The sequence below is a fragment of the Cetorhinus maximus genome, chromosome 5 (assembly GCF_964194155.1).
Source record: "Cetorhinus maximus chromosome 5, sCetMax3.hap1.1, whole genome shotgun sequence".
Lineage (NCBI taxonomy): Eukaryota > Metazoa > Chordata > Chondrichthyes > Lamniformes > Cetorhinidae > Cetorhinus > Cetorhinus maximus.
Genome location: NC_135883.1, coordinates 123298753 through 123325983, shown reverse-complemented (window position 1 = coordinate 123325983; position 27231 = coordinate 123298753). Strand labels below are relative to the sequence as shown.

General features: G+C 42.4%; 1 protein-coding gene across 1 annotated transcript in view; it reads right to left on the bottom strand.

The window, feature by feature from the left end:
* The window catches only part of rars2 (arginyl-tRNA synthetase 2, mitochondrial), a 76250-nt gene that overhangs the window by 9743 nt on the left and 39276 nt on the right, over window positions 1-27231 (bottom strand). Inside the window, exons 10-16 of the mRNA XM_078542434.1 lie at window positions 26884-26990; window positions 21850-21945; window positions 15718-15778; window positions 13313-13389; window positions 3817-3941; window positions 3081-3148; window positions 687-796 (exon numbers count right to left, since the gene is read on the bottom strand). Of these exons, the coding sequence (XP_078398560.1) occupies window positions 687-796; window positions 3081-3148; window positions 3817-3941; window positions 13313-13389; window positions 15718-15778; window positions 21850-21945; window positions 26884-26990 (644 nt within the window). The remainder of the gene's footprint in view (window positions 1-686; window positions 797-3080; window positions 3149-3816; window positions 3942-13312; window positions 13390-15717; window positions 15779-21849; window positions 21946-26883; window positions 26991-27231) is intronic.

Sequence of the window (27231 nt, the reverse complement as noted above, 5' to 3'; positions counted from 1 at the left end):
GCTGTATTCAATAAAACATCCCTCATTTCCTCCAAAAACAAGGGACCTGGGGTATTCAATGTTGCCACTCTACAGGTGCCATGTCCAGAATAATAGATGCAGGCAGCATCAAACAGTGGTCATTTTGGGGGTGCTATAAGACATAGTACTGTGCATTTTTTCCCCCCTTAACTACATTTATAGTTGAGGGTTCAGTTTACACAGAATCCTACAGACAACAACTTGAACCTAAATAATGTCATTAAGGCAGTAAAATGTCCCAAGGCGTTTACAGGAGCATTATCAAACAGAATTAAACACCGAGCCACATAAGGCAATATTAGGAGAGGTGACCAAAAGCTGGTCAATGAGGTAGGTGTTAAGGAGCATCTTAAAGGAATAAAAGGAGAGGTAGAGAGGCAGGGGGGTTTAGGGAGGAAATTCCAGAGCATGGGGCCTAGGCAACTGCCAGCGATGGAGCAATTAACATTGGGGACGCGCAAAGGCAAGAAATTGAAGGAATGCTGATACAGAGCAGAAGGAAGCGATTCAGCTCATCGCGCACGTGCCAGCTCTTTGAAAGAGCTATCCATTTAGTCTCATTCTCCCGCAATTTTTGCTCCTTTGAACACTTTGCATGAAAAATTGTTTAATATTGGTCCAATAACTGCTAAAGATTTTATGACTCTTTAGCATTCAGGCCTTACCTACACAGCCTTGCATGAGTGTATTGTAGGAACACTCCGGTATCTCCCTGGCTCTGTAAGACACGATCCCAGTCGAAGTCATAATCAGACAAAAGGGGACCTTTGAAGTCCTATAAATTACATTAAAAAATTAGTTACTTTTCTGCAAGAAAGAAGCCTAACTTACAACTTGAAAGAAACTCAGGAAAAGTTGACTTTGAGAAAGAATTGAAAATTGTGCGATTAATATTGTATTGCACAAACAAATTCAGTTACATCCAACATGGCTGTAAACTTAAATCAATTAGATGGTTTTTACATTCGTATACAATCTGTCTTCTGCTGGCTCCAAAATAGACAATGCACTATTTGCAGGCCCAACAGTCACAATGACTAAGGGTACATGAGCGAAGAATTTTGTTGTTCAATTTTTATGCAAAACCAACATAGAAAAATCTATATTGAGCTTATAAGCACATGTGCATCATGACAGCACAACCAGTGTATTGCAGCAACCAGATATAGTAATAGAGGAGCAGGTGGTGAATTCACAACCATTATGCCTTAATGTTGCTAAGTTTCTGCTCTCCATTGGGAAGTGTTAAGTGGAGACTAGATGGTTCCTTGCATGGAGGCAGTAATTCCAACGCCCTTCTAAGGTGCACACTCACTAAGTCTGGATATGCTGGATCCTGGCATATGTTGCCCATATTCTTGGAGAGCCTTATAAAAAAAGGTCCAAAACCCTTGTCTGCCTGTTTCAAGGTCACCTACATCATCAGGTGCAGTTGGAGAGTAGGCTCTCAGACTGGGAATTTGACGTCTGGTGTTTAAACGTGCGCCAAGATGCCAAAGATGCACACTAATTTGAGAGTCCAGTTCTGGACCCTTTTCTTCTTTCCTTTTATTTGGGACCCAAAAGCCATAAAATCATCTTCCTAGAGGGGCAAGCTGGCAATCCCCACCTTGGACAACTGCATTAGGTCACTATTTCGGTTTGTGGGGGCAGGCAAATGCTCGATATATGCCTGCTGAGGAAGTTTTCTTTTATTCTTTCATAGGTGTGGACATCTTTGGTAGGGCCAGCTTTTGTTGCCCATCCCCAGTTGCCCTTAGGAAGGTGGGGGTGAGCCACCTTCTTAAACTGCAGCAGTCCATCTGGCATCTCAGGTGGCTTGCTAGACCATTTCAGAGGACAGTTAAGAGTCATATTGCTGTGAGTCTGAAGTTGCATGTAGGTCAGATCAGACAAGGTTGGCAGATTTCCTTCCCTAAAAGGTCATTAGTGAACGAGATAGGTTTTTCCGACAGTTGATGGTAGTTTCATTACTAAGACTTGCTTTCAATTCCAGATTCATTAACTGAATTTAAATTTCACTAGTTGCCGTGGTAGGATTTGAACCCATGTCTTCTGAGCATTAGTCTGGGCCTCTGGATTACTAGTCCAGTGACATTACTACTTATGCCACCGTCTCCACTAAAAGTGAAAATCAAGAAACCTCTTCCTGACCCTGCAGACTCTTGGAGTCAGCAGCAGTTTCCTAGCAGATGATATCCTGATATAAGTGCAGGGATTGTCAGCCTGCAAGTTTTCAGGGTTATATTTAGGGGACAAAACTTGTGCAACTTACTGAGTAGCTGAGTTAAAATTAGTATTGGCAGAGATTTGGGACAGAATGTGTAATTTTGTTACCTTTTGCAGTGTATGCCTCACACGAGTGCCTAGGGAAATTCCATTAGCAATGCCCCTGGATCATCAAGCAAATGCTAGTACCCTTCTTGGAAGCCAGTTCGAGAAGCCTTCAGGCAAATTCCAGCAAAATTAACTTCAATGGACAGCACTTGGTGTTCAGATGGCTGAAAACTCTCTCCCACCAGGTCCTGTTTTCTCATCTTTCAAATGGCCAACCTCCCAGGGGGGGACAATGCTTTCAGGACATTCAAACTCTCCTTCAAGCATTGATAACTGGGAAGAGCTTGCTACCAATCATTCAGGCTGGCAACAACTTGTCCATCAAACTGCATCACACTGAGTCACAATGTCTTAGGGATGAGGCAGAGCGGCAGCAGAGAAAAAAGAGAAGCAAATCCTGCATCTTCCCGCTACCTCATGTGATGCCCTACCATTTTCCCAAAGATCTGCGGGTTGAGAATCGGCCACTTCATTTACATGAAGATCCACAGCAGGAACTTGCAATCCTGAGTAGACGTCATCCTCAAATCGAGGGTGTGACAAACCCATGTAACCCAGGCACATTATTTTCCAAAGCGACGTTTCACCCTGTAATTTTGTAGTTTGACCTTGTCTCAAAAATCACATCCCCAATATTTACAAACCTTAAAAAAGGATGGTGATAAACTAGAATCATCTAATCTCTCATAATGACACTGGGCCATTTTCATGGCAATCATTACCTGAATAATAAGTGCAGCCACACCCACTTTTTCAGCTGTATCTTCAGGGTCCTCCAGATCTTTTGTTGCTTTGCATGAATAAAAATAAACAATTACACACAAACCATCTGTAATCACTTCTTGCAATGAGTTTATCCTCATCTTGGAAACAAAAAGAAAACTTGTGTTTTGAACCTTCAGATTTTTAGCATTCTGCATCCAAGTTCTGGAATTTTCTTCAGCAGTTTGTCCATGAGTGCTCATTTTTAATTTTGAAACTAGTTGTGTCAATGGCAACAACTGCATTTAACTTTTGGACTTGTGTTACGTCACCGCTAACTATGTTAAAACATTTAATTGTCCCATTGCACATAATGTACAATAGGTGCTTATAACCAGGTACTCTGATTAGAATGGTCCTGTAAATATCTCATAACACTAGATTTTTGAATGCGTCTCTGATATACAAGAGTATTATTTTTAAAATCTAAGTGGAAGGTTATATATTTTTTGGCCTCATCCATGTGCATGGAACAAAGTGATCAAGAAATTTCCTGAGCATAATTCATAAAATCATCAGGTGTATCCCTGATGATTAAGGTGGTAAACCAGTAGCTCCCAGGATCAATTCCTGGAGCTAACTGTATTAATTCAGTCAGTATAATTCTAGTATTACCCGGCCTCAAACTTTGGGTAAGACAGTCCTTTTAGAAATAGTCAGATGGTAATGCTCAAATATTAGGAGTGGAGTACTCACTCCTTGAGGCAGCCATGTTTTGCAACATTCTGAGCCGGGCTTCATTTAGAACATCTTCGAGAAAGACGACATCTCCTTTTCGGGTCTTCATCCCCTTAACTAACCCAAAGGGAACATGCTGACAGCTGCAAAAATGACAAATAAAAATGGTGCACAAGGTTAAAAAAAATGACAATTTTGAGTTCCTCAAGCCTAAAAATTGCAAGGGAAGCTTAAACATTTCAGGAACAAGAAGCACATTTAAGAGCCACACTGATTCTTACTAACTTCTCACTGTTTAATGCTGTTGGGTAAATACAGCTAACTTAAGAAAAAATCTTTGGTATGTAAATTTGTTTTAAAAAAAAAACAATGATGAAATGAAACAACGTTTAAGGTTTTATTTCTTTATATTTGACTGACAATGAAAATTCTTCAGCTTTTACAATTTATGTCACAAGATGCTGAAATAATTTTTTCAAACACTTAGTGGTGATCTATGAGATTTTCTTTGCTTCATTTATTGATTTTTTCCCCTCTTCTCCAAGATACTCTGTGTGATCAGCTGCCTGGGGCGTGTGTGTCTTTAATTGGAAGCTAGACAAGTATTTGAAGGTGAAGAGAATTGAGGGTTACAATGCTAGGTTTAGATGAGAAGATGGGAGGAGGCTCAAGTGGAGCATAAGCACTGGTGGAACTGGTTGGGCTGAATGGCCTGTTTCTCTGTCGTATGTCTCATGCAATCCTACATACCATTACCGTCTCCTCCACTTCTACATGGAAATTTTCCTTTGGGTCCTTAATAGGCCCAACCTTTCCCCTAGCAAAACGCTTACAATATGTTTAGAAAATGTTTTAGGGTTCAATTTAATGTTGCCGCTACTTTTTCCCCCAAAACTTGTAATCCCACTTTGCCTTCCTTATTAACTTTTACAATTCCTTCCTGTACTTGATATACTCTCCCCGGTTATTAACTGAACCTTGCTCCTGACATCGATCATAAGTCTCCTTCATCTTGTTTTATTTTAACTTTTATTTCCATTGGCATCCAAGACACATGAGCTTGTAAGCGGAATATGCCTAGTTTGCACTTGAAATATCTTTCTTGAATGCCCTTGATTGCTCCGTTATTACTTCACCCTGCAATTACCTTTTCCAATCTACCTGTGCTAGGTCCCTTCTCAAAGTCACTGAAATTAGCTCTTCCCCAGTTGAGAATTTTCATCTTCAATACTTACTCGTCTCTTCCCTGACTACTTTAAAACTGAATGATGTTGTGGTCACTGTTAGTGAGATGATCTTCTACTTGTCCTACTGAATTTCACAGAAACAGATCCAAACACTGCTTTTTCCCTTATTGGACCAGAGACACGTTGATTAAGAAAGTTCTCCTGTGCACATTGCAGAAATTCCTCTCCTTCCCTAGCCTCAGCATTATCTATATCAGGGTAACTGAAGTCTCCTATTACTACAGGTCGAATATCCATTATCTCTAAATCTGAAAACCGAACACGTCCAAAACCCAAACCTTTTTGAACCTCATCAACCTTTAGCACAGGAAGTCTGTGGCCAGAGCTGAAATGAACCTCACCGACCTTTAGCGTGGGAAGTATAGTTGTTTCTCTGCACTGTTTACCTGGCAAACCCTTTCCTGCAAGCAGGATCGCAGATTGCACGACAGGTGGAAATTTACAGATACCCTGTATTTATTATTCAGTGGTACATCTTACTTTCCTAGCCATTTTATTTACTGTAGACTATAGCTAGCCCAGGCTTCAGCCATTGTAAGTGGGCCTAGGCTTATACGTGGTATCCGAAAACCAAAATTATCTGAAATGCAAAACGCTATCGGCCCAGAGGGTTTCGGAGAAAGGGTACATGACCTGTAGTCTATTTTTGTTACATACCTTTGAAATTTGCTTACAAATGTTCTTATCTATCTCCTGCTCGCTGTTTGGAGTTCTATACAAAAAAATAACTCCCAACAATGTAACAGCTTCCCTTCTGTTCCTCAACCCATGTCAAATAAATTCAGTCCTACAATGATCTAGCAAATTGTTTATACTTAGAACTGTAACATTATGCTTAATGATTACTGCCATGCTCCCTCCTCTTTTTCCTTCTCCATCATTCCTGAATACTTGGTAACCAAGAATATTAAGAAAAAAGCAAAATACTGCGGATGCTTGAAATCTGAAACAAAAACAAAAATAGCTGCAAAAACTCAGCAGGTCTGACAGCATCTGCGGAGAGGAACACAGTTAACGATTCGAGTCCGTATGACCCTTCATTGGAACAGAAGAATATTAAGAACCCATTCCTGACCTCGTTTGAGCCATGTCTCTGATAACGCAACCACGTTACAATCGACGTTCGCTCTAAGCTGCAGCATACACAGCCACGTAGCAATCCAAAACTTACAGGAAATACCGTGCGTGTGTGTGTGTGGTGGGGGTGAGGCAAAAAAACAAATCAAAAAAGGTACCAGGCACAAAAGAACAGGCTGTACACAACAAAAAATATGGTCACAAGCCCATGAAGCAACTTGCGGCCTGCAGCTCGCCAATTTTATTAAACTACTGACACTGATGTACATAAAAGCCTCCTTCATCACTTTTGCTTTTGACAACCTGGTCCCGGCAATTTTTGGGCTATTCTAATTTTTACCGCTGTTTATAGCTCTGTCATTTGATCTCATTTTTAATCCTCTCTGCTATCCTTTGGTTCTCCATCTTCTGCCAGATTAGTTTAAACCCCGCCATCCCCAAGCGTTCTAGTTACCTCCAGTGAGAACATTAATCCTGGACGCAACCTTGTACAGGTTGATCCTTCCCCCCCACCAAACCAGTCTGAACAATTTAAAAAAAAAATTTATTCATTGGATGTGGGCTAGGCCACATTGCCTTATTGCCCATCCCTAATTGCCCTTGTTCAGAAGGGCATTTAAGAGTCAACATGTAGACCAGACCAGGTAAGGGCAGCAGATTTCCTTCCCTAAAGGGCATTAGTGAACCAGAAGGGTTTTTACAACAATCGACAATGGTTTCATGGTCATCATTAGACTTTTAATTCCAGATTTTTATTGAATTCAAATTCCAACATCTGTCGTGGGGATTTGAACCTGGGTCCCTAGAGCATTACCCTGGGTCTCTGGATTACTAGCCCAGCAACAATACCACTACACCATCGCCTCCCCTTATATCTGAACCTTCCGTCCTACACTGCTTCTCCAACTGTGCAATTAGCTGCACGCTCAGGTACTTTCTATGCCCACTAGCATATGACACTGGGAGTGATTCTAAAAATTTTGATGACCTTTTTTAATATTCTTTAATTGTTTAATTAGACATTTGAAAATCGTATCCAAGCAAATTAACAATTTGCCTCAAAGGCAAAACTGCTGTACAAAGCCAATTACGAGAAAATTTGCAAGAGAATTCAATAATGAACCCTCCATTGCTCACTATAAAAGATGAGCTGCTGGGGAAAATACCCTAAGGAAGTGTCTTGAAATAAATCCTCAAAAATGCAGTCAGTAGTCAGATGAAATGCCAGGAAAACAAGTATCAAAATGCAAATTTTTTTTTTTAATTCATTCACGGGATGTGGGCTTCGCTGGCTGGGCCAGCATTTATTGCCGATACCTAGCTGCCCTTGAGAAGGTGGTGGTGAGCTGCCTTCTTGAACCGCTGTAGTCCATGTGATGTAGGTACACCCTCAGTGCTGTTAGGGAGTTTCAGGATTTTGACCCAGCGACAATAAAGAAGCAATGGTATTGTTCAAAGCCAGGATGGTGTGAAAGGATGGGGGACAATGGGTCACCTTCAAAGTAAAGGTGTTGCAGGCACTGCCAAGATATATTCCCTTGAAGGGGAGAGATAGGACAAATAAATCCAGAGCGCCCTGGATGATAAGAGAGATAGAGGTGAAAATGAAAAGGAAGAAGTGCACGTACGACAGATGTCACATAGAAAATACAATGGAGAATCCGGCTGAATATAGCAGGACCAGAGGGGAAGTGAAGAGACTAATAAGAAAAGCAAGGAGAGAGCATGAAAAGAGGCTGGCAGTGAACATAAATGGGAATCCCAAGGTCTTCTATAAGGATGTAAATAATAAAAGGGTGGTAAAAGAATGAGTAGGGCCAATTAGGGTCAAACAAAGGGGACTTGCATGTGGAGGCAGGAGAAAGAGCAGAGGTATTGAATGACTATTCTGCATCTGTCTTTACAGAGGAAGACGACGCCACCCAGGTCGAGGTGAAAAAGGAGGTAACTAGGACACTAGAAGAATTTACAATTGAGAAGAACGAGGTGTTCGAAAAGCTGTCTTTACTTAAAGTAGATAAGGTACCAGGACTGGCTGAGATGTATCCAAGGGTACTAAAGGAAGTGAGAGTGGAAATTGCAGAGGCACTAGAGATAATCTTCCAGTCTTCCTTAGACACAGGGGCAGTGCCAGAGGGCTGGAGAGCTACGAATGTTACACCCTTGTTCAAAAGGGGGTGCAAGGGTAAAGCTGGCAACTACAAGCCAGTCAGTTTGACCTCAGTGGCAGTAAACTATAGTTCGGGATAAAATCAAGTCACTTAGACAAGTGCAGGATAATTAAAGAATGCCATCATAGATTCATTAAGGGAAAATCATGTTTAACGAACTTGGGAGTTTTTTTTTGAGGAGGTAATGGAGAAGGTTGTTAAGGGAAATGCTGTTGATATGGTGTAAATGGATTTTCAAAAGGCATTTGATACAGTGCAACACAACAGACTGTGAGCAAAATTCTAGGTCATGGAATAAAAGGGAAAGTAGGCACTTGGATAAGAAATTGGCTGAGTGACAGGAAAGAGAGGGTAGTAATAAATGGAACCAGTGTAGACTCGATGAACCAATGGTTCCTTCTCCAATGTAAAGATTCTGTGATTGTGTGTGGGGCTTGGAGGGGAACTTGCAGGTGGTGGTGCTCCCATCTGCCTGGACCTTTGCCTTCTAGGTGGTGGAGGTTGCTTCAGTGCATCTTGTAGATGCTACATGTTGCTGCCATTGTACATCAGTGGTGGAGGTAGTAAGCATATGCCGATCAAGTGGACTGCTTTGTCCTGGATGGTGTTGAGCTTCTCTTTTTTCAATTGTTCGTGGGATGCGGGCGTCGCTGGCTAGACCAGCATTTATTGCCTTTGTTCAGAAGGGCATTTAAGAGTCAACATGTAGGCCAGACCAGGTAAGGACAGCAGATTTCCTTCCCTAAAGGACATTAGTGAACCATCTGGGTTTTTACAACAATCGACAATGGTTTCATGTCATCAGACTTTTAATTCCAGGTTTTTGTAGAATTCCATCTGCCATGGTGGGATTTGAACCCAGGTCTCCAGAGAGTTACCCTAGGTCGCTGGATTACTAGGCCAGTGACAATACCATTACGCCATTACCTCCCCATCGCCTCTCCCTGCACGGTAAAGATTCTGTGATTCTATGGGGAACTTGCAGGTGGTGGTGTGGAAGCCATTCGGCCTTAAGTGTTATTGGAGCTGCATTCATCCCGGCAAGTGCAGAGTATTCCATCACACTCCTGACTTGTGCCTTGTAGATGGTGGACAGGCTTTGGGGAATCAGGATGACTTGTATGGGCCAGCAAGTGTATACATTTCATAGTTAAAAATGCACATGACGGTCATTGCTGCCTAACAGGGGATCAGTAGTAAATCAAAATTTGAGAATATACTTTGAACATACGAGGGGAGAGAGTGATGTAGTGGTGAATCCGTTGGACTAGTAATCCAGAGGCTCAGGCTAATGCTCTGGGGGCATGGGTTCAAATCCCACCACAGCAGCTGGTGGAATTTAAATTAAATTGAATTAATAAACCTGGAATTAAAATGCTAATCTCAGTAATGGTGACCATGAAACTATCATTGATTGTTGTAAAAACCCATCTCATTCACTAATGCCCTTTAGAGAAGGAAATCTACTGTCCTTGCTTGGCCTGGCCTACATGTGACTCCAGACACACAGCAAATGTGGTTGACTCTTAACTGCCCTCTGAAATGGCCTAGCAATCCACTCAGTTCAAGGGCAATTAGGGATGGACAACAAATGCTGTCCTTGCCAGCAACGTCCATATCCCATGAAAGAATTTTTTTAAAAGCCATACGAATTAGGAGCGGGTAAAACCACTTGGCCCCTCAAGCCTGTTCCACCATTTAATAAGATTATGACTGATCTGATTGTAACTTCAACTCCACATTCCTATCTACCCCCTATAACCTTTCACCCCCTTGCTTATCAAGAATCTATCTACCTCTGCCTTAAAGACATTCAAAGGCTCTGCTTCCACCACCTTTTGAGGAAGAGTTCCAAAGACTCATGACCCTCAAAAAGAAGTTCTCCTCATCTCTGTCTTAAATGTATTTTTAAACAGTGACCCCCAGTTCTAGATTCTCCCACAGGAGGAAACATCCTCTCCACATCCACCCTAATGTACCCAGAGATATATTTTTTAATGGGCCTGAGTTAGTGATTGCCCCATATATCTGTAGTTTATGATGTCAGGTCATGTCGTATGAGGCCGAGTAAATCTTCATTGTCAGCCAAATTACAGATCCTTAATGGAATAGCGGATATGTCATTTTATCCATTTAGGTGCCAACAGCAGCTCACACTCCAACTGCTTGGAAGATATGAATGGTTAAAAACTGCTTTTGAGCTCTCCGGACAAGGTCTCTCTCTCTCTCTGCATGGCAGATGGAATGCCTTTAGTAACCTTGGAAACAGCACATCTGAGGCATGACAGTGAGCAGAGACTACATGGTGCTTACGACTACATTTTGGTTAATCGAAGTTTAATGCATTCTGAAAGAAGAAATAACCTTGAAAAAAAGCTGACAATTTAATCTTAAAACAGTTATAAGAAGTATACTCTGCTTTTCCTCCTCTCCCTCTGCCCGAGAAATTCCAGTGAGCGGGGTTGGTGAGTGCAGAAGGTGCTTCTTTTGCTTCCTCCATTAGGTGAAGCTGCCAGTTTGGCAGCAGATCTTCAGGTTCTCCAGGGCTTCCCTGGGGCATCCTGCCAGATGTGCATGTGATAGCAGACCTGGGCCTTCCTGGCCCTGAGCGCAAGTGTAGATAGGTGCTGTTGTGAAGCTGAAGCGTGGCCTAAAGCTTCAAAAAGCAAGTGGAAATTTACCCCAGAGGGATCAACTGGCAGGCCCACAGGGGCCACCCACCCTCCAGTCTACTATGTCAAAAGCTTCACACAAAGGGTTCAGCCATAGGAAGCATAAGCTCTGACCTTAATAGAAAGTGCAAAAAAAAACTACGCAGGTAATCGGGAAGCAGCCCAAATTGTAATATTGCCTCAAGTTGTAGGAGGTATTGTATTGACGATATTAGCTTTAGTTACAAAATGACCCACTATGTCCCACAACACACAAAAACACAGGTGGGCCTTGGGGGGGGGGGGGGGGGGGGGGCAGTTGGGGAGGGGGGTTGGTTGGGGGAGAAAAACAGATTTAAGAAATAAAATAAAATAAATAATAAAAATAAAACAAATAATTGGATTTAGTAAAAAGAGTAGAGATAGAGGAGAGAGTTCATGGTCTGAAGTTGTTGAATTCAATATTAAGTGTAAAATGCCTAATTGGAAGATGAGGTGCTATTCATCCAGTTTGCGTTGGGCCTCACTGGAACACTGTAGCCAGCCAAGGACAGAAGTGGGCATGCGAGCAGAATGGTGTGTTGAAATAGCAAGCGACAGGTAGGCTTGGGTCACGCTTGCAGACTGAGCAAAGGTGTTTCGCAAAGCGATGACCCAGTCCGAAGAAGAGTCATATAGACTTGAAACGTTGTTTCTCTCTGCACAGATGCTGCCAGACCTGCTATGTTTTTCAGCATTTTAAAAAAAATTTCTTTAGGACAGAGATGAGGAGAAATTTTTTCTCAGAGGGCTGAGTGTCTTTGGAACTTTCTTCTTCAAAAAGCGGTGGAAACAGAGTCTTTGAATATTCTTAAGGAAGAGCTGGATAGATTCTTGATTAACAAGGGGGTGAAAGGTCATGGGGGGGGGTAGGCAGGAATGTGGGGCTGAGGTTACAATCAGATCAATCTTATCTAATGGCAGAGCAGGCTTGAGCGGCCGAATGGCCGACTCCTGCTCCGAATTCGTATGTTTGTATATACATATGTTCTTAGTTTACGGGTCTGCTTAGGGCAACTTGTGATAAGGAACCCATCTGAAATCATTCTACCAGTGTCCTGGATTGATGACCTTTTATTACAGATTTACTTTATAATTCAGAAATAATGTCGATAGCATATGATCTCACATGCTATTCAAATTTATGACTGGTTTGTTAAAACATCACACAATTTGATGTAATTAAGGGCAGTGTAAAGCACAGGCAAACGTGAGACGGATCGTGCATTTATCCACATTGTGGGTTTCCATTATTGGTTGCAGAGGTAGAAAGTCAGAGGTCAGGCTTTTACCCACTCAGAAGTTATTATGCCCTGGATCATTGGAAGACTATGACAGAGCAGGACTGACAAAAGGTCTGGAGTAGGTGACCCTACCCACCTTCTGCTCAGGGATTAGTGACAGGCCTGCAGAGACCAAGTGAGGCAAAGAAAACAAACAGTAGACAGGGAATACTAATTGGGTCTGAGGAGACAAAAAGAGAGATAATGGTGGATGAACAAAGGCAAAATCTCACTAAGAACTGGCTGCCATTATGACCTCGAGATAAAGTTCTCTCACCAGTAGTTGAAGTTTCCAAGTACTTAAATTTATTTATCCTACAAACTTGTCAATCTCCTATGGATAGTGGAGATTAATTCTTTTGAAAAGTTTATTTATTTTAATAAATCTCTTTTTACTTTTCCTCTTCTCTAATTATCTTTTTAGCTTAATTTTTTAAGACTCTATATTCCTCTCTTTTTTCTGTATGTCTGACATACTTTGGTTCTGTTATCTGAGTTTTCCTCTTTCCTTATCCACCCCTACTACCATCTTCTGATAGGCCTCTCTCTTTCTCTACCCCTCTCAAGTTTCTATAGTTTTCTCTGCATTTCTTGCTCTCTAACCACCACTCTATCATCCCCAAAGCCCTTAGAGGAAAGGCTTAGCTGATCAGAGCACCAAATCTGGCTTGGAGAACTTCAAAATTTAAGAACATAAAGAAACAGGAGCAGGAGTAGACCACACAGCCCATTGGGCCTGCTCCGCCATTCAATATGATCATGGGCTTCAATTCCATTTTCCTGCCCGTCCCCCATTCCCTTAATTCCCAGAGAGACCAAAAATCTGTCCATCCCAGCCTTAAATGCATTCAACAATGGAACATCCACAACTCTCCGGGGTAGAGAATTCCAAAGATTCACAACCCTTTGAGTGAAGAAAATTCTCATCTCAGTCCTTTTTATCTAATCAAGAGAGGAGGGAATCAGCATTTGAATTGGCTCAGGCAGAGGGTCCTCATTGCAATGGGACGGGGTAATTAAAAGTGCCTTCTTTACTTGTGACCTACCGTTCAGTCCAGTTGTAGCCCATGAGTTTCAGTATTTCAAACAGTTGCTGAAAATGAGTACACTGTTGTTTATCTGTCTGTAGAAAGATACAGCTATTAATATAGAAATTGCACCAATATTAAAAGCTGAAAGCCTCAATCATGTTCCTTTACCAATCTAATTCCAAGATATATCCCAAAATAATCAAATTGAATAGAACAAGTTGCTTTTTTAAAATTGCTGAACCGTCAATGCTCCAACAGGGCACCGTCCTGACCTTGATCATTGCAACATATGATCAAAGTCCCCTGGCAGACACTATGAGAAACAACTTTATAACTACTCCTAAATAGGTGGCAGCATTTCAGTAAATGCTGAACGTCTGCACATTTCCAGGGAGTAACAATCCATTGAAATTAAAAAGCTAGCTAATGTATAGTGGCACAGAATGGTAGCATCTGCGCTACTCCACACGGTGAGTTTTCAATCTCAGAAGTGGCTCCATGAAGTCTTGCAATAGAAGCGAGATGTTAGAGGTTGTCTATTCCTGGGTACATGAAACGTTTAATGGCGTGATAAGTAATAATTACCACCAAATAACCTCTCTAGCACTGCAAATTAACTTTTACAAACGTAGGGTCTCAGCTTCAGATTTTAATTATGGTTGGAAATTTAAAACAAAATTTATTTTACCTTTCCTTTGTCTCTCATCTCTCTCTCCAACTCCCATCTTTCTTTCCCGCTCTTTATTTTGCTTTCTGTAAATGATTTTACATTGAATTAAATATTCTAACTTACACTTCTTGGTCTAGACTTTGCATGCTTCAATCTGACTGGTTGAAGAGATAAGCTGTTGCTAGCCCTGTTCCTAGCACACAGGTCCCAGATGCCTAGTGGTCGTGCCACACTGGAATTAGTTTCTAATTACCACAAATTGTAGTGCAAAAGCCTGCTAAAATTCTGTGGGCAGGGGTGTGCATAGTGAACAGTGAGCAATATTCATTTGCTGCTGTCCACAAAACCCAAGCTGATAATTCATTGCTAGTTACACAAAGATGCAACTTCTAATTGCTTCATGGTCATGAGATTGCCCTTGCTCGGTCCTAATCTTATTCATAAAATCATAGGCAAAGCATTACCAGAAATGGCTTGCTTTCCTACCCAGTTACCTTGGGTCCACTAACGAATTGTCTTGACTGTGTGCTTCCCCTTGCAACTCCCACCCCACTTCCTCGATCTTTGGACCAGGGCTGCAATGAGATTTGGAGCTGAATGGTAAATGCAAAACCCAAACTTCACATCAGTAAACAGGTTACTGGTGAGTAACAGCTGCTTCATAACATTGTCCATGACAACTTCCATCACTTTGCTGATGTTTGAAAATCTGCTAATGGGACAATAATTGGCTGGGTTGGATTTGTCTCAATTTTTCTGAATGGGAACCTGGGCAATTTCCACATGCCAGATAGGTGTAGATATTCTGGATCAGCTTGGTTCAGGGTGCAGCTAGTTCTGGAGCACAGGCCTTTAGCACTACTTTTGGGATATTGGGGAGGCCCATAGCCTTTGATGCGTCTAGTGCAGTCAGCTATCTGCTGGTGTCATTACATTGGCTGAAGACTTGTACCTCATTTTGGAGACCTCAGGTTGAGACCAAAAAGGATTATCCCCATGGCAATTCTGGACAAAGATGATCGAAAACCTTGCCCTCTGCACTCGTGTTTGGCTCTGCCACCATTGAGGATGATATTCACTGATCCTCCTCCTCTCATTAGTTGCTTCACTGTTCATCACCATTCACAACCAGATGTGGCAGGGATGCAGAAATTTGACCTGATCAGTTAGTTGTAGGATTGCTTAGGTCTGGCATGCTGTGCCATAACACTGCCCAGCTCCATTCCTGCCTCAGCCTTCATGCTCTGCAGACTTCAGCACATCCAAACTCTGCTGCCTATACCTTATTCCATATTAAGTCCTGTTCACATAACTCCAGCTCTTGTTAACCCAGACTGGCCCTCAATCTTGTAATGCATCTAATTTAGAGTTCTTTCCCTTCATGGTCTTGCTGCTCCCCAGTTTACCAACCCACCAGAATTTTCCATAATTCCAATTCTGGTCTCTCACGCATCCCTATTGCCTTCAGCCCCTCTTGATGAATGGCTGCAGTCACCCAGTCATCATCCTTTGAAATTCCCTCAAGCTCCTCCACTTCCCTACCTTATTTAATCTGATGCCATTCAAAGATTCTTGTGAATATGCCAGTTAAAAAAAAATCCTCTAGAGAAAGAAACCATTTTGGAACTGAGTAATGATTGTAGATCCAAACAAACTGCTTATAAATCACCAGGCTACAGCAAGTACATGAATTTTCAAACAGTTTGTCTACCAAGAGCATTTCTTGTAAAACCTCTCTTTAGTTACCTACCACATAAATCAATTGGTCAAAATTGTATTCCTTCATTCGATCTACAGCAGCCGCAACATCTCTGCAAACAAAAGTGAAGCAACAGCAATTATTTCCATGGATGACATCCGTTGTTTCAACAATTTGGGTTGTCTGACAATCAAAAAAACCTTTCATCAAGTAAATACAGGTTACTAAAATTTTACAAAAGGGCACTTACTTTCACAAGGTAAAAGAGCACAAAATCTTCACACTATAACATTATTCCACTGCCAGAGTTATGTGGTAAGTTCTTGTTGTTCATTACCCAGAACATAGGCGCCACCAAAGGGGAGCAAATGTTTCCGAAATGTTAACACCGGTTTTGAGACGGAGGGGGGGGGGGGGGGGCAATTTCATCTGTGGAAGTCAATGATGGGCTTTGAATGAGTTAAATCCTGGTGTCTTTCAGGGGACCCCAGTTTGACTGATATGAGACGATTATTGCTACCTTGCTCAGGGAGTATAAGAGCAACATAATTAAAAGCAGCAGATCCAAATTGTCCATTTTCCACAGAGCTGGCCTATAAACCACCACAGAACATGGGAATCTGTTGCTTTAACTGTTAATTTGGGTGAAGGGATTAAAGACCTTTCTGCTGAGTTATTTAAAGGTTATAATTTTCTTTAAAATCTTGTCTCAGTTTTTAATAAATGCCACTGAAAATAGCAGTTGATGTCTCTTCTCATCATATTTCTTATTATTTACATGTTAACAACATTTTCTTTAGCTGAAAAACAATTCATTACGTTTGAGATGTCCTATCATAAATTAGAAAGCTTATGTACTTCAGTGAGGTGCACTGATCTCTAATTACAGACCTTAAAAGCATCTTCATGCCTGTACATTATCTAAACCTTTATTACTTTGATAACATAGCAACTCTCTGCAAAAGCATTTGCTCAAGTAAGCAAATATTACAGCAATTAGTAGAGGATCTGCCTGCTTACCAGACAAACCTATTTACACCAGTGAATTAACTAGAATTTAAGCTTAAATAAATGGATTATTGGCTAATTCATAAGCTTCTCCACTCTCATTTAACCAAAATAGTTTAAGAAGGTGGAAATAATTTGTACCAAATGTTGCATTGTGGTTAAAAACATGTAACAAATTTAGTGGCAGGGACACTAAAGAACTTGCTTTGCTTTTAGTTCCTGGTCACCAACTCACCTACATATTGATCGAGATAAAAGGAACGTGTGCTAACACTTCATGGATAGGGTTGTATAGGGACCAGACCCTTTATCCAGCATCCCAAAATCTGGAAGGACCCGAAAACTGGGTCAGGCATTGCTGTCCGTATTATCTTTTGTTAACAAAGGGTCTATTTACAGAATTTAATTGATAGCCCCAAACGCAATTAATCAACCACCCCCACCCCCCGGTAGTTAACTTGTTTAGTGTTGGCGGTGGAGAGGTACTTCCGGTATGTTGGTAAGTCAGAGAATGTTATTTTATAAGGACAATTATGCAATGTAAAGCAGGATGTTATTGGGAAAATATATCAATGACTAGCTAAAGACCTGCAACCTATTTGCAACCTGGAGAAAAGTATTGTTTCTACCAGTGAAAGCAAAAAACCAATGGCATCAAACTGACTTCCATGATAATAACACTGCGCAAGATCAGCGCCCCACACTGTGTATCTGGGTCACAGCGTGCTAATCCCACTTCTCAATGTAATGAATCTACCCATGGTCTAGCTTTGCTATGCATCTAATTGAAAAATAAAGCAAGTCTGATGGGGGAAAAGAGCAGACACAGTTAATTATCTTCAGTTAGGCATCAGTCCGTCTTGGGAGACGATGTACTGCACCCAAAGTGTATGTCATTCCTGTATTGAACATTGTCTGTTGTGACTGTAGCGGTTGATTTGTGAGTGGCAGTCCCTTCTGCAGCTGGGGCAGATGAATAGCATTGGCCTGAGGTCAACTGATGTTTTTTTCTTCCGGCGGGCTCTCTTTTCCACCATCTGGTCATCTCTTTTTGCCCTCTGCTTTCTACACACCCTTCTTGACTGCTTGTAACTCTTTCTTCCAGTGTTGGGCCAACTTAAACCATGAAGTGGAGTGACCTCTCCTGAGTGCAAGTCTGGGCAAATAGTATGAAGACCCCCCCGCCGAGTTGCCCATGTATCAGGATCCCCCTCTTGGCATTGCTAGTATTGTACGAAGGGGAGGATGAAATCAGTACTGTTTGGTACCAGCTATGCTACAGGAGTTACTGGAAAGCTGCCTGATGACAGATCACTGTCTAAGGGACTCCATTCCAGATTTTCTGTCAGGGTTTACCCCCTTAGATAACTTCTCTCTCAAGACACCCACAAGGCAGTGAGGCTATTTACCCACAACTCAGGGTCTTGTCCCTGGGCACAACCACATATCAGTGGGCCTGTATGCCATTTGTCTGGGAGCCAGGCCTCCTCAGAGTCTCCTGTAGTTTAGCCAGTTTTTGTATGTTGCCATGGGAAGGGAAGGGACGGGATGGCTTGCTGATGAAGAGGCTAGCTATTGGCCAGAGAGGCTTACACACTCTCTTTTCACAACAGATGTACTGCTAGCCAGCGGTGAGAGCTGAAAGCAAGAAGTGACAAGCAGACTGACCACTATATACGCCACCTACAATGCAAACACACTTAATGCATCACATCAACCACAGACATAATTCTCTTCAGTCAGTTGTGAAAAGCATCTCTAATGCTTTTCATCCATAGAAGTGGTAAATTTTACACAATGTACTTTATGCATAGCTGATCAAGCATATTGACCATGGTGTTAGTGGGGGAACATTCAAAGGATGGCCCTCCCTGCTTCTCACATGATGAGCTCATTAATGAATCAGCATAAAGCCAATGGGCTGAGTCCAGCTCTGGAAGATTCACTGGTTTGCAGCCCATGCTGAACTGTTAAGATTTTCAAACAAGTGGCAAACTACTGCATTACTTTGGCAACCTATGATCCTAAATAATGCAACTCATCTAGAAAACATCTACTAGCCCTGATCCAATAAAATCGGGCAGAATTTTTCAGTCGGCGTGCGGAGGGTGGGCCCGACATGCCGATGTGTAAAATGACATGCGATGTCGCTGGCGTGCGTCCCGACATCATTGCGCACCATCGCGATATTTCATTTGGCGGGCGCGCGCTGTAAACAGCCTGTTAAGGCCATTAAGAAATCAATTGAAGCACTTGTGAACGCTGCCCGTCCAACTTTAAGGTTGGTGGCAGGCAAAAAGGCCAAGCGGCCTTCGCGTTTTTCAAGACGCCTCATCCACGAGCGGGATGAGGCTTCCTGAAGATTTTATTAATTAAATAAATACATTTTCACATGTATAAAAACATGTCCCAATTCATGTGACACAGTCATGATGAGGGGGCATCATGTTTAAATGGATTTTTAAAGTGATTAGATAAAATGTTTAACGTCGATCCAATCTCCCTAAGGCCTCGGAGATTGAAGCGCTCTTTCGCGCGTATGCGCGAAAGAGCGCTGGCCTCGACTCGCCCACCTCCCCACGCCTGCACAGGTAGCGAGCTCTTCCGGCCGTGTATTACCCTGGGTGGGCCTTAATTGGCCCGCCCGTGTAAAATGGTGGTGTGGAGCTGATCACGGGCGGTGATTGGCTGTGCGCCTGCCGAGCCCGCCTGCCACATGAAAAATTCTGCCCACTGCGTAGTTGCTGGAATCTCATACAAATGTTCAACAATTGATTCCAGCATTTTTGCCTCCTTAATATGTATTTTATTTATTACTGTGTGAAGACTTCACTCTAAAGCTTCCCTTTACTAATCTGAACTTCAGTTTTCATGCTGTGCAACCAAGGGTTTAAACTGAAATTAAGTTTCAAAACTAACTTTGATATAATTTACCAGCCCACATAATTTTTTTGATGTGATTCTCAGTCAATGTCATTCTAGCTGAAGACACAGAATTTCTTTACTCTTTCCTTCTAATTCAGTTCTCTAATGTTAGGGGTGTGGTTTTTTTCATTCACCATTTCCCGGGCTCAAATGTCTCCTCGTGTCTCAGTGAGCAGAGAATGACTCAGGATTCAAGTGTGGGTTGATCACAGAACTAAACAGTTGGAGCTTTTATTTCTATACTGTCATGATTTTGGTCATAGTTCAACAGTCCATTTGCTTTGTTGATGACTTTCTATAGTGAATGGACATACTCAATGGGGCCCATCAATAGCCTCAAGATTGGACTGATGCAAATTCTCAAATTATTAACTTCCAACTTCACTTTGCACTCAGAGAAAAATAAAGAAGATAGATTTTCATTTCTAGGCCGATGCTTTTACCCTTCCTGGGTTTCCCCTCAAGAAGCCGTTGGTGGTGGTGATGATGGGTCTTCCTACTAAACACACTTTCAGTGTGCTGAAAATGTAAACATCACTCCTGATCGGATGAACTGGGATAAGTTCAAACAGAAACATTTTGACCATTACGAAATATATAGGCCTGCTTCAGATGCTTTTGAGAATTCTTTCCCATTATATTTATATACTTTGGAGTGAGGATTGGTCTGTCAACATGCTTTGCACGATCTTTATTTTCTGTTTAATGATGGACCGCACAACTGCTTCATTTCTCACACTCTTCAAAAAAAAAAGCTCGCTTGAGGAATATTTGCATACTGCACAAATGTCATCTACATTCACTTAGTTTGCTCAAATATTGCAAAACATCACCTCGAATTAACTGCATAGATCATAGATCTGCAAGTTATTGTATATAGATATACTTTAGTGACATGACTACCTTTGTCTTCCCCCCAAATTTCTTGCCCTATCAGCAAATAGTAAGGTTTTTACCCAAGTCTCTGCTAGTGAATCTCTTAACTAGCTGCTTGCGATGCATAACAGCAGGATGATGCAACTTACCCTCCTGATTTTGTTCATTCAAATGGAGAAAGCTGCCCATCTTCACTGCTAATATCCTTCTAATGACATGGTCAGGGTTGCGAACCCTCTGTTCCCAGTTGCTTGCACATCAACCTATACACTACCACCGTGATATGGGGTACCTGCACACCAGCATTCCTGCTGTCGCAGAGAGCTACTATTAATTACAGCTGGACATTCCAACTTCAAGCTTTTGAGTTTTACTTTAATTACATATCGGTGAAGTCTTTTTTACTGATTTTGTAAATTTACATTGATTGGTATGAAGGTGAGGATTCTCTTCAATAAAAAAAAAACTCTGGTCCATGACCATAATTGCAACAATTAAATCCCATTAAAAGTAAAAAAAGTGGAAACCTAGGGCAGAATTTTGCCCTCGTCAGACAGGCTTGGTGGGGGCAGGCAGGAAGCCGCATGCGATCGGGGCTGGACCACAATTTCACGCTGGCGGGACAATTAAGGTCCGCCCAGCGTGAAACACACGCAGTAGTGCTGCCTATTGGGGGGGGGGGGGGGGGAGAAAGAGGACGAGCGCGCAAGTTTGCGCAAGCGTGCGCAGGGAAAGCTCCCTGAGGTATAGAGCTGTCTCAGGGAGATGAAGTTATACAAAAAAATAAGTAATTTTAAGGTGTTAAAAAAAACATGTCCCCTTATGTGACTCTGTCACATGAGCAGGGACAGGTTAGAAATCAGTATGAAATTTATTTATTTATTTTTTTAAAATGACAGATTGAAACCTCTTCCTGCCCATGGATGAGGTTACGCAAAAAATGCAAAGGCCGCTTGGCCTTTCCCTATGCCAGCCAACCATAAGGATGGACAGGCAGCGAAAAATTTCATTTAATTATATTGTAAATGGCCTTAACAGGCTTTTTAATTGTTGGCAGATGCGTTGCTGGCTTCTGCGCACGCCCGCCGACTGAAATTGCGCACAAGTGCACGATGACATCGGGACACTTGCCCGACGTCATTGTGCATCATTTTACGCTTGTTCGGTTCCGGTATGTGCCCACCCAACAAGCATTATGTTCTGGTCCTACAGGAACAAAAGTATTGACCAGTCACGTGTCTGCTCTGGCAAGTACAGCTTTATCAAATTGCCTAGTGTCAGACATGGGCATTTGGATGGATAAATATTTAAATGTCACCAATACTTCTGTGTATAGCAATTAAAACGCTTTAAAGATGGGAAAAAAAATCTTACCTGGTCAAGTAGAGGGACGTCCCATCACAACGAACCATTTTGGCATAAACAGAGAGATCATCATTCGCTGAAAGATCAACCACTCCAGTTCCTTGCCTTTAGGGAAAAAGAAAACACTTGTATAGAGGTAGCTTTCCATTACTTTGTACGCATAATGTTTTCATTCTCAAGGGGGCAATAAAGAAGTAGGCAGTTTTGGCATAAACCACTTTATTACACACCCAGAATATTGCAAAGTATTTTATAATGGAGTAATTAGTGTAATGTAAGCAAACATAACAAAAGTGAGTCACAAAGCAAACAAGGAAGGGACTATAAATATAAAAGCAAAGTTTTTAAGGCGAATTATGAATCCTGTTTTTTGATAATATTGCTTAAGCGAGGAATGAATATCCCTCCCAACCCAGCCCAGCTTCCTGGACAGATACAAGCTCCTGGCATCACCTGGTCCTGAAGGAAGCTGCATGTGATTAATACTTCCACTTTTATTACTAATTTATTGGCCAGGATGATAGGCCAATTCTCTAGCCTTATTAGAACAGTGACAGAAGATCCTGCAAGTCCACCCGAGCAGGCAACAGAATCACAGCTTAACATCTTACCTAACGGACAGTACCTCTGACAGTTCAGCATCTCATCAGTACTGCATTGAAGTGCAGCCCAGATTGTGCGCTCAAGGCCTGGGGAGGGATTTGAACCCTAATTTTGTATTTCTTTTTTTATTGAGTGCTTGGCCGATTTGTTTAAGTGCGTAGCCCTTTTAAAATTTGTGTAGCCGCATGGTAACCAAGGGGCTGACTTGTGTGGGGGAGCTTTCAGGTTGGTGCGCAGACACAGTTTAGAGAGAACATGACAAGTGCTTCCTCTAATGTTAGAGATTAGTCTAATTGACAAATCTGTATAATATAGGTGGGAATGAATTTATATAGCACCTCATCACATTCTCAGCACATCCAAGTAGCGTTCAATGAATTACTTTTGAAACGCATTCATTGTTACAAAGCTGAATTGGCAGCCAATTTGTCTACAGTTCAATCCCACCATGGATTAAATTACAGGCTTATCTGTTTCTGTTGGTGTTGCTGAGAGAGGAAAAAACACGATGGGAAAACCGAGAGCTCCCTGCACACCTTCAAATAAGGCTATGGGATCTTTCACACCTACCTGAGCAGACAAGTTTAGGGACTTACCCAAAAAATGTAATCACAGACAATAGCAACCGTTCCCTTGGTTCTACAATGAATCTACTTGCTATGATGAATATAATTGGTGGCCATTAGAGGGATCCGGGCCAAAAGTTTGCCTGTTCCAAATTCCGAAAGACAGTATCAAGAGAAAATACAATTGTTGCAGATATTTTTCCATTCGTGTACAAATATCAGAAAGACAAGTCAACAAGCAGAGGAAGAGGCTTCATGACACTATGGTCACCTTACGCTCCAGATGGACAGGAAACCTTAAGAAAACCCCAATTCGTTTCAGACCCGATTGAAAGCCCGTAGGCTTAGGGATGGCAGCGTACTGGATGAGTTCATGATTATGAAGGATACAAAAGGTGGGTGGTCAGATGGGAGAGTATTGGGATAGTCTGGTTAAAGGGTAACAAAAAGCATGGATGAGGGTTTCAGCAGCAGATGAGTGAGGAAGGGGCAGCGATGGGTGGCATTACAGAGTTGGAAATAGGTGGTCTTAGCGATGTACAGGATATAGGGCTGTAAGTTAAACTTAGGGTCAAAGAGGTCATGAATGGTCTGGTTTAGCCTCAAATCATGGTTCAGGAATGGATTTTGTGGCAAGGACCAAAGACAATGGCAAAAAGGGTTTTTTAAAAAAATTATGGAGGAATTGGAAAAAGAAGATTGGTAACAAGGATAATGTGAATATTTAGGGTCCAAGTTATGGAGAAAGACTCCATAAAATAACTTTTATTGCAAATGAGAGGAGGGGTGCTGTGATCTGGTTTCTGAAGTACTCAATGCTAGCATCCATATAGTTAAGTTTGTTTGGACTCTGAACACAGCATCAGAGGGTATGGAGGCGGAATTGAAAAATCCAAAATAAGATAGTGAAGTGAATATGCAGTAGTATTGTCAGATGTGCAGGGTTATACAATGGTGACATTGTGACCTTAATGCAACCTTTGGTGCAGTTAATCACACAATCTTTCCTCAATGTTCAGTTCTGTGGGACAGCACTTGCATTTTTCTAACAAATTACACCTAGAGTATTTCTAGTGATGGCTTCTCATCCCAATCCTGCACTGCTATCACCTGTGATCACTCCTGCCTGCCCCACTCCCATCAGGTTCCATTTTTTAGACCCCACCTCTTTTTCATCCACAGGCTGCTCATTGGCGAGAACATCCAAAGTCATGTGGCCAGATTCTGCATGGATGCTGATGACACCAAGCTCTATCTCCCCATCACCTCTTTTGACTCCTCCACTGTCCTGGTGCTATTTACCCAACATGCTATCCTGGGCGAGCCATAACTTCCTCTAGCTAAACATTGGGAAGACTGAAGCCACAAACTCCGTCCCTCCACCAAAGCATCCAGCCCTTCTATTAATTATTTTCCAACAAAATACCTGTTAAACGTAAAAGCTTTGGAGAAAAATCACAGCACAAAACAAGAGCAAGTCGGCCTTTCAAGCACATGGGTCATCTGCGATTTTCAGGACAATGAATTAGCACCAACATGTTTTGAATGTCTTGGGAGAACACTTCATTCCCAACATCTTTCAAATTCTTTAGGTGAACACAGGCTGAAATCCTGCTAGGACGTTTCAACTTACTGCCACAAGGCTTCTTCAGGCCCGGCCCTATGGCCAGAATTTTACATCCCGCGGGCTGGCGTGGGCTCGACCCGAACCCCAGGAAACGTTTTTTTAAAAAAAAATACATTAATGGGATGTGGGCTTCGCTGGCTGGGCCAGCATTTATTGCACATCCCTAGTTGCCCTTGCGTAGGTGGTGGTTAGCTGCCTTCTTGAACCGCTGCAGTCCATGTGGTGTAGGTGCACCCACAGTGCTGTTAGGGAGTTCCAGGATCTTGACCCAGCGACAGTGAAGGAACGGGGATACATTTCCAAGTCAGGATGGTGAGTGATTTGGAGGGGAGCTTCCAGGTGGTGGTGTTCCCAACTATCTGCTGCCCTTGACTTCCTAGGTGGTAGTGGTCATGGGTTTGGAAAGTGCAGTCCAAGGAGCCTTGGTGAATTCCTGCAGTGCATCCAGTAGATGGTACACACTGCTGCTACTGTGCGTCGGTGGTGGAAGGAGTGAATGTTTGTGGATGTGGTGCCAATCAAGAAGGCTGCTTTGTCCTGGATGGTGTCCAGCTTCTTCAGTGTTGTGGGAGCTGCACTCATCCAGGCAAGTGGGGAGCATTTCATCACACTCCTGATTTGTGCCTTGTAGATGGTGAACAGGCTTTGAGGAGTCAGGAGATGAGTTACACATCACACGATTCCTAATCTTTGACCTGCTCTTGTAGCCACAGTATTTGTATGGCTAGTCCAGTTCAGTTTCTGGTCAATGGTAAACCCCAGGATGTTGATAGTGGGGGATTCAGTGATGGTAATGCCATTGAACATCAAGGGGCGATGGTTGGATTCTCTCTTGTTGGAGATGGTCATTGCCTGATACCTGACATTTGTATGGCGTGAATGTTACTTGCCACTTGTCAGCCTAACGTGGATATTATCCAGGTCTTGCTGCATTTGGACATGGACTGCTTCACTGAGTCGTCGTGAATGGTGCTGAACATTGTGCAATCATCAACAAACATCCCCACTTCTGACCTTACGATGGAAGGAAAGTCATTGCTGAAGCAGCTGAAGATAGTTGGGCCTTGGACACAACCCCGAGGAACTCCTGCAGTGATGTCCTGGAGCTGAGATAATTGACCTCCAACAACTTCAGCCATCTTCCTTTGTGCTAGGTATGACTCCAACTAACAGAGAGTTTTCCCCCCGATTCCCATTGGCTCCAGTTTTGCTCCGGCTCCTTGATTCCACACTCGGTCAAATGCTGCCTTGATGTCAAGGGCATTCACTCTCACCTCACCTCGGGAGTTCAGCTCTTTTGTCCATGTTTGAACCAGGGCTGTAATGAGGCCAGGAGCTGAGTGGCCCTGATGAAACCCAAACTGGGCATCAGTGAGCAGGTTATTGCAAAGAAAGTGCTGCTGATGATATTGGGTGAGCGTCCGGGCATCACTGTGCACTTACATGATATCTTGCACAGCGGGCGTACATAGCAATTGGAAGTATGACTGCCGACAATTAAGTGGGCCATTAAGCCTATTAAGGAGACAATTGAAAGTGATTTTTTGTGGCCCATCCACTTCTACGGTTGGTGGATGGGCCATTCGGCCTTTACATTTTTGCTCAAACCTTGATCCAGAGCGAGAATGAAATCCCCATGTGAAAATAAAATAGAGATATCTGGGGATTGGTTTTTTTTTTATAAAAAGAACTATGCTTTCAGATGCTTGACTGTGCTGCATGCACATATTTTGCAGCATTTCTGTTGTTTTGTTTGTACTGTGGAGGTTTGCAGCTCCCTGAGGCAGCTGTCTGCCTTCAGGGGGCTCACTGGAAGCGCTCACTAGCACCTGCGGTGACATCAGTGCCCGCGGTCTTCCCGCCCCCGCCAGCAGTGCTGAGCCTTTGTCAGCACGCGTTTCATGCTGGCTCGTCGTTAATTGGCCAACCAGTGTGAAATCGCGGTCGGGGGCCCCTTTCCTGTCCGCTCCCGGGCCCGCCGATCCTGCGTGCATGACAAGTGAAAAATTCAGGCCCATGTTCCAGAACTGTCACTGCAGCTTCATTTGGAAGCAAGCATAACTATCCAGGTTTCCTTTTTTCAGTTTTGATGAAGAACGTCCACTCTAAAATAATCTACCTTCATCTCTTTTTAAAAGTCGACTGACCTGTTGTACATTTCCAGCAGTCTGGATTTTTGTTTTAACATTTTTAAAAAGTTCTACAGTGACATTTCTATAAAATATGACTGCTGAAGTCTAACCTTACTTTGTTTTCTTGAGCAGTCCTTTCTGATCCATCAGCCATAGAACCTCCTGTGCTTTTTCTTGGTACAATGATTCTCCAGAGTACTCATCAAAATGCACACCAAGCCGCTATTGGGATACACATAAATTTAAAAGTTAGATTCACACACACACACACAAAAAAAGACTGTTACTGGTACAATTACAATGTTAACAATTCTAAGGCACACTGAAGAAAAATCTCTATACACTAGATAAACTCATTTACGAAGAACTGGTTCATGATTTTTCCAAATCTACCACAGAGGGAAAACCTTCATTTATTGCCTTTTAAATTTAAGGGATTTTTATTCTTCCTTTATTTTTTGGG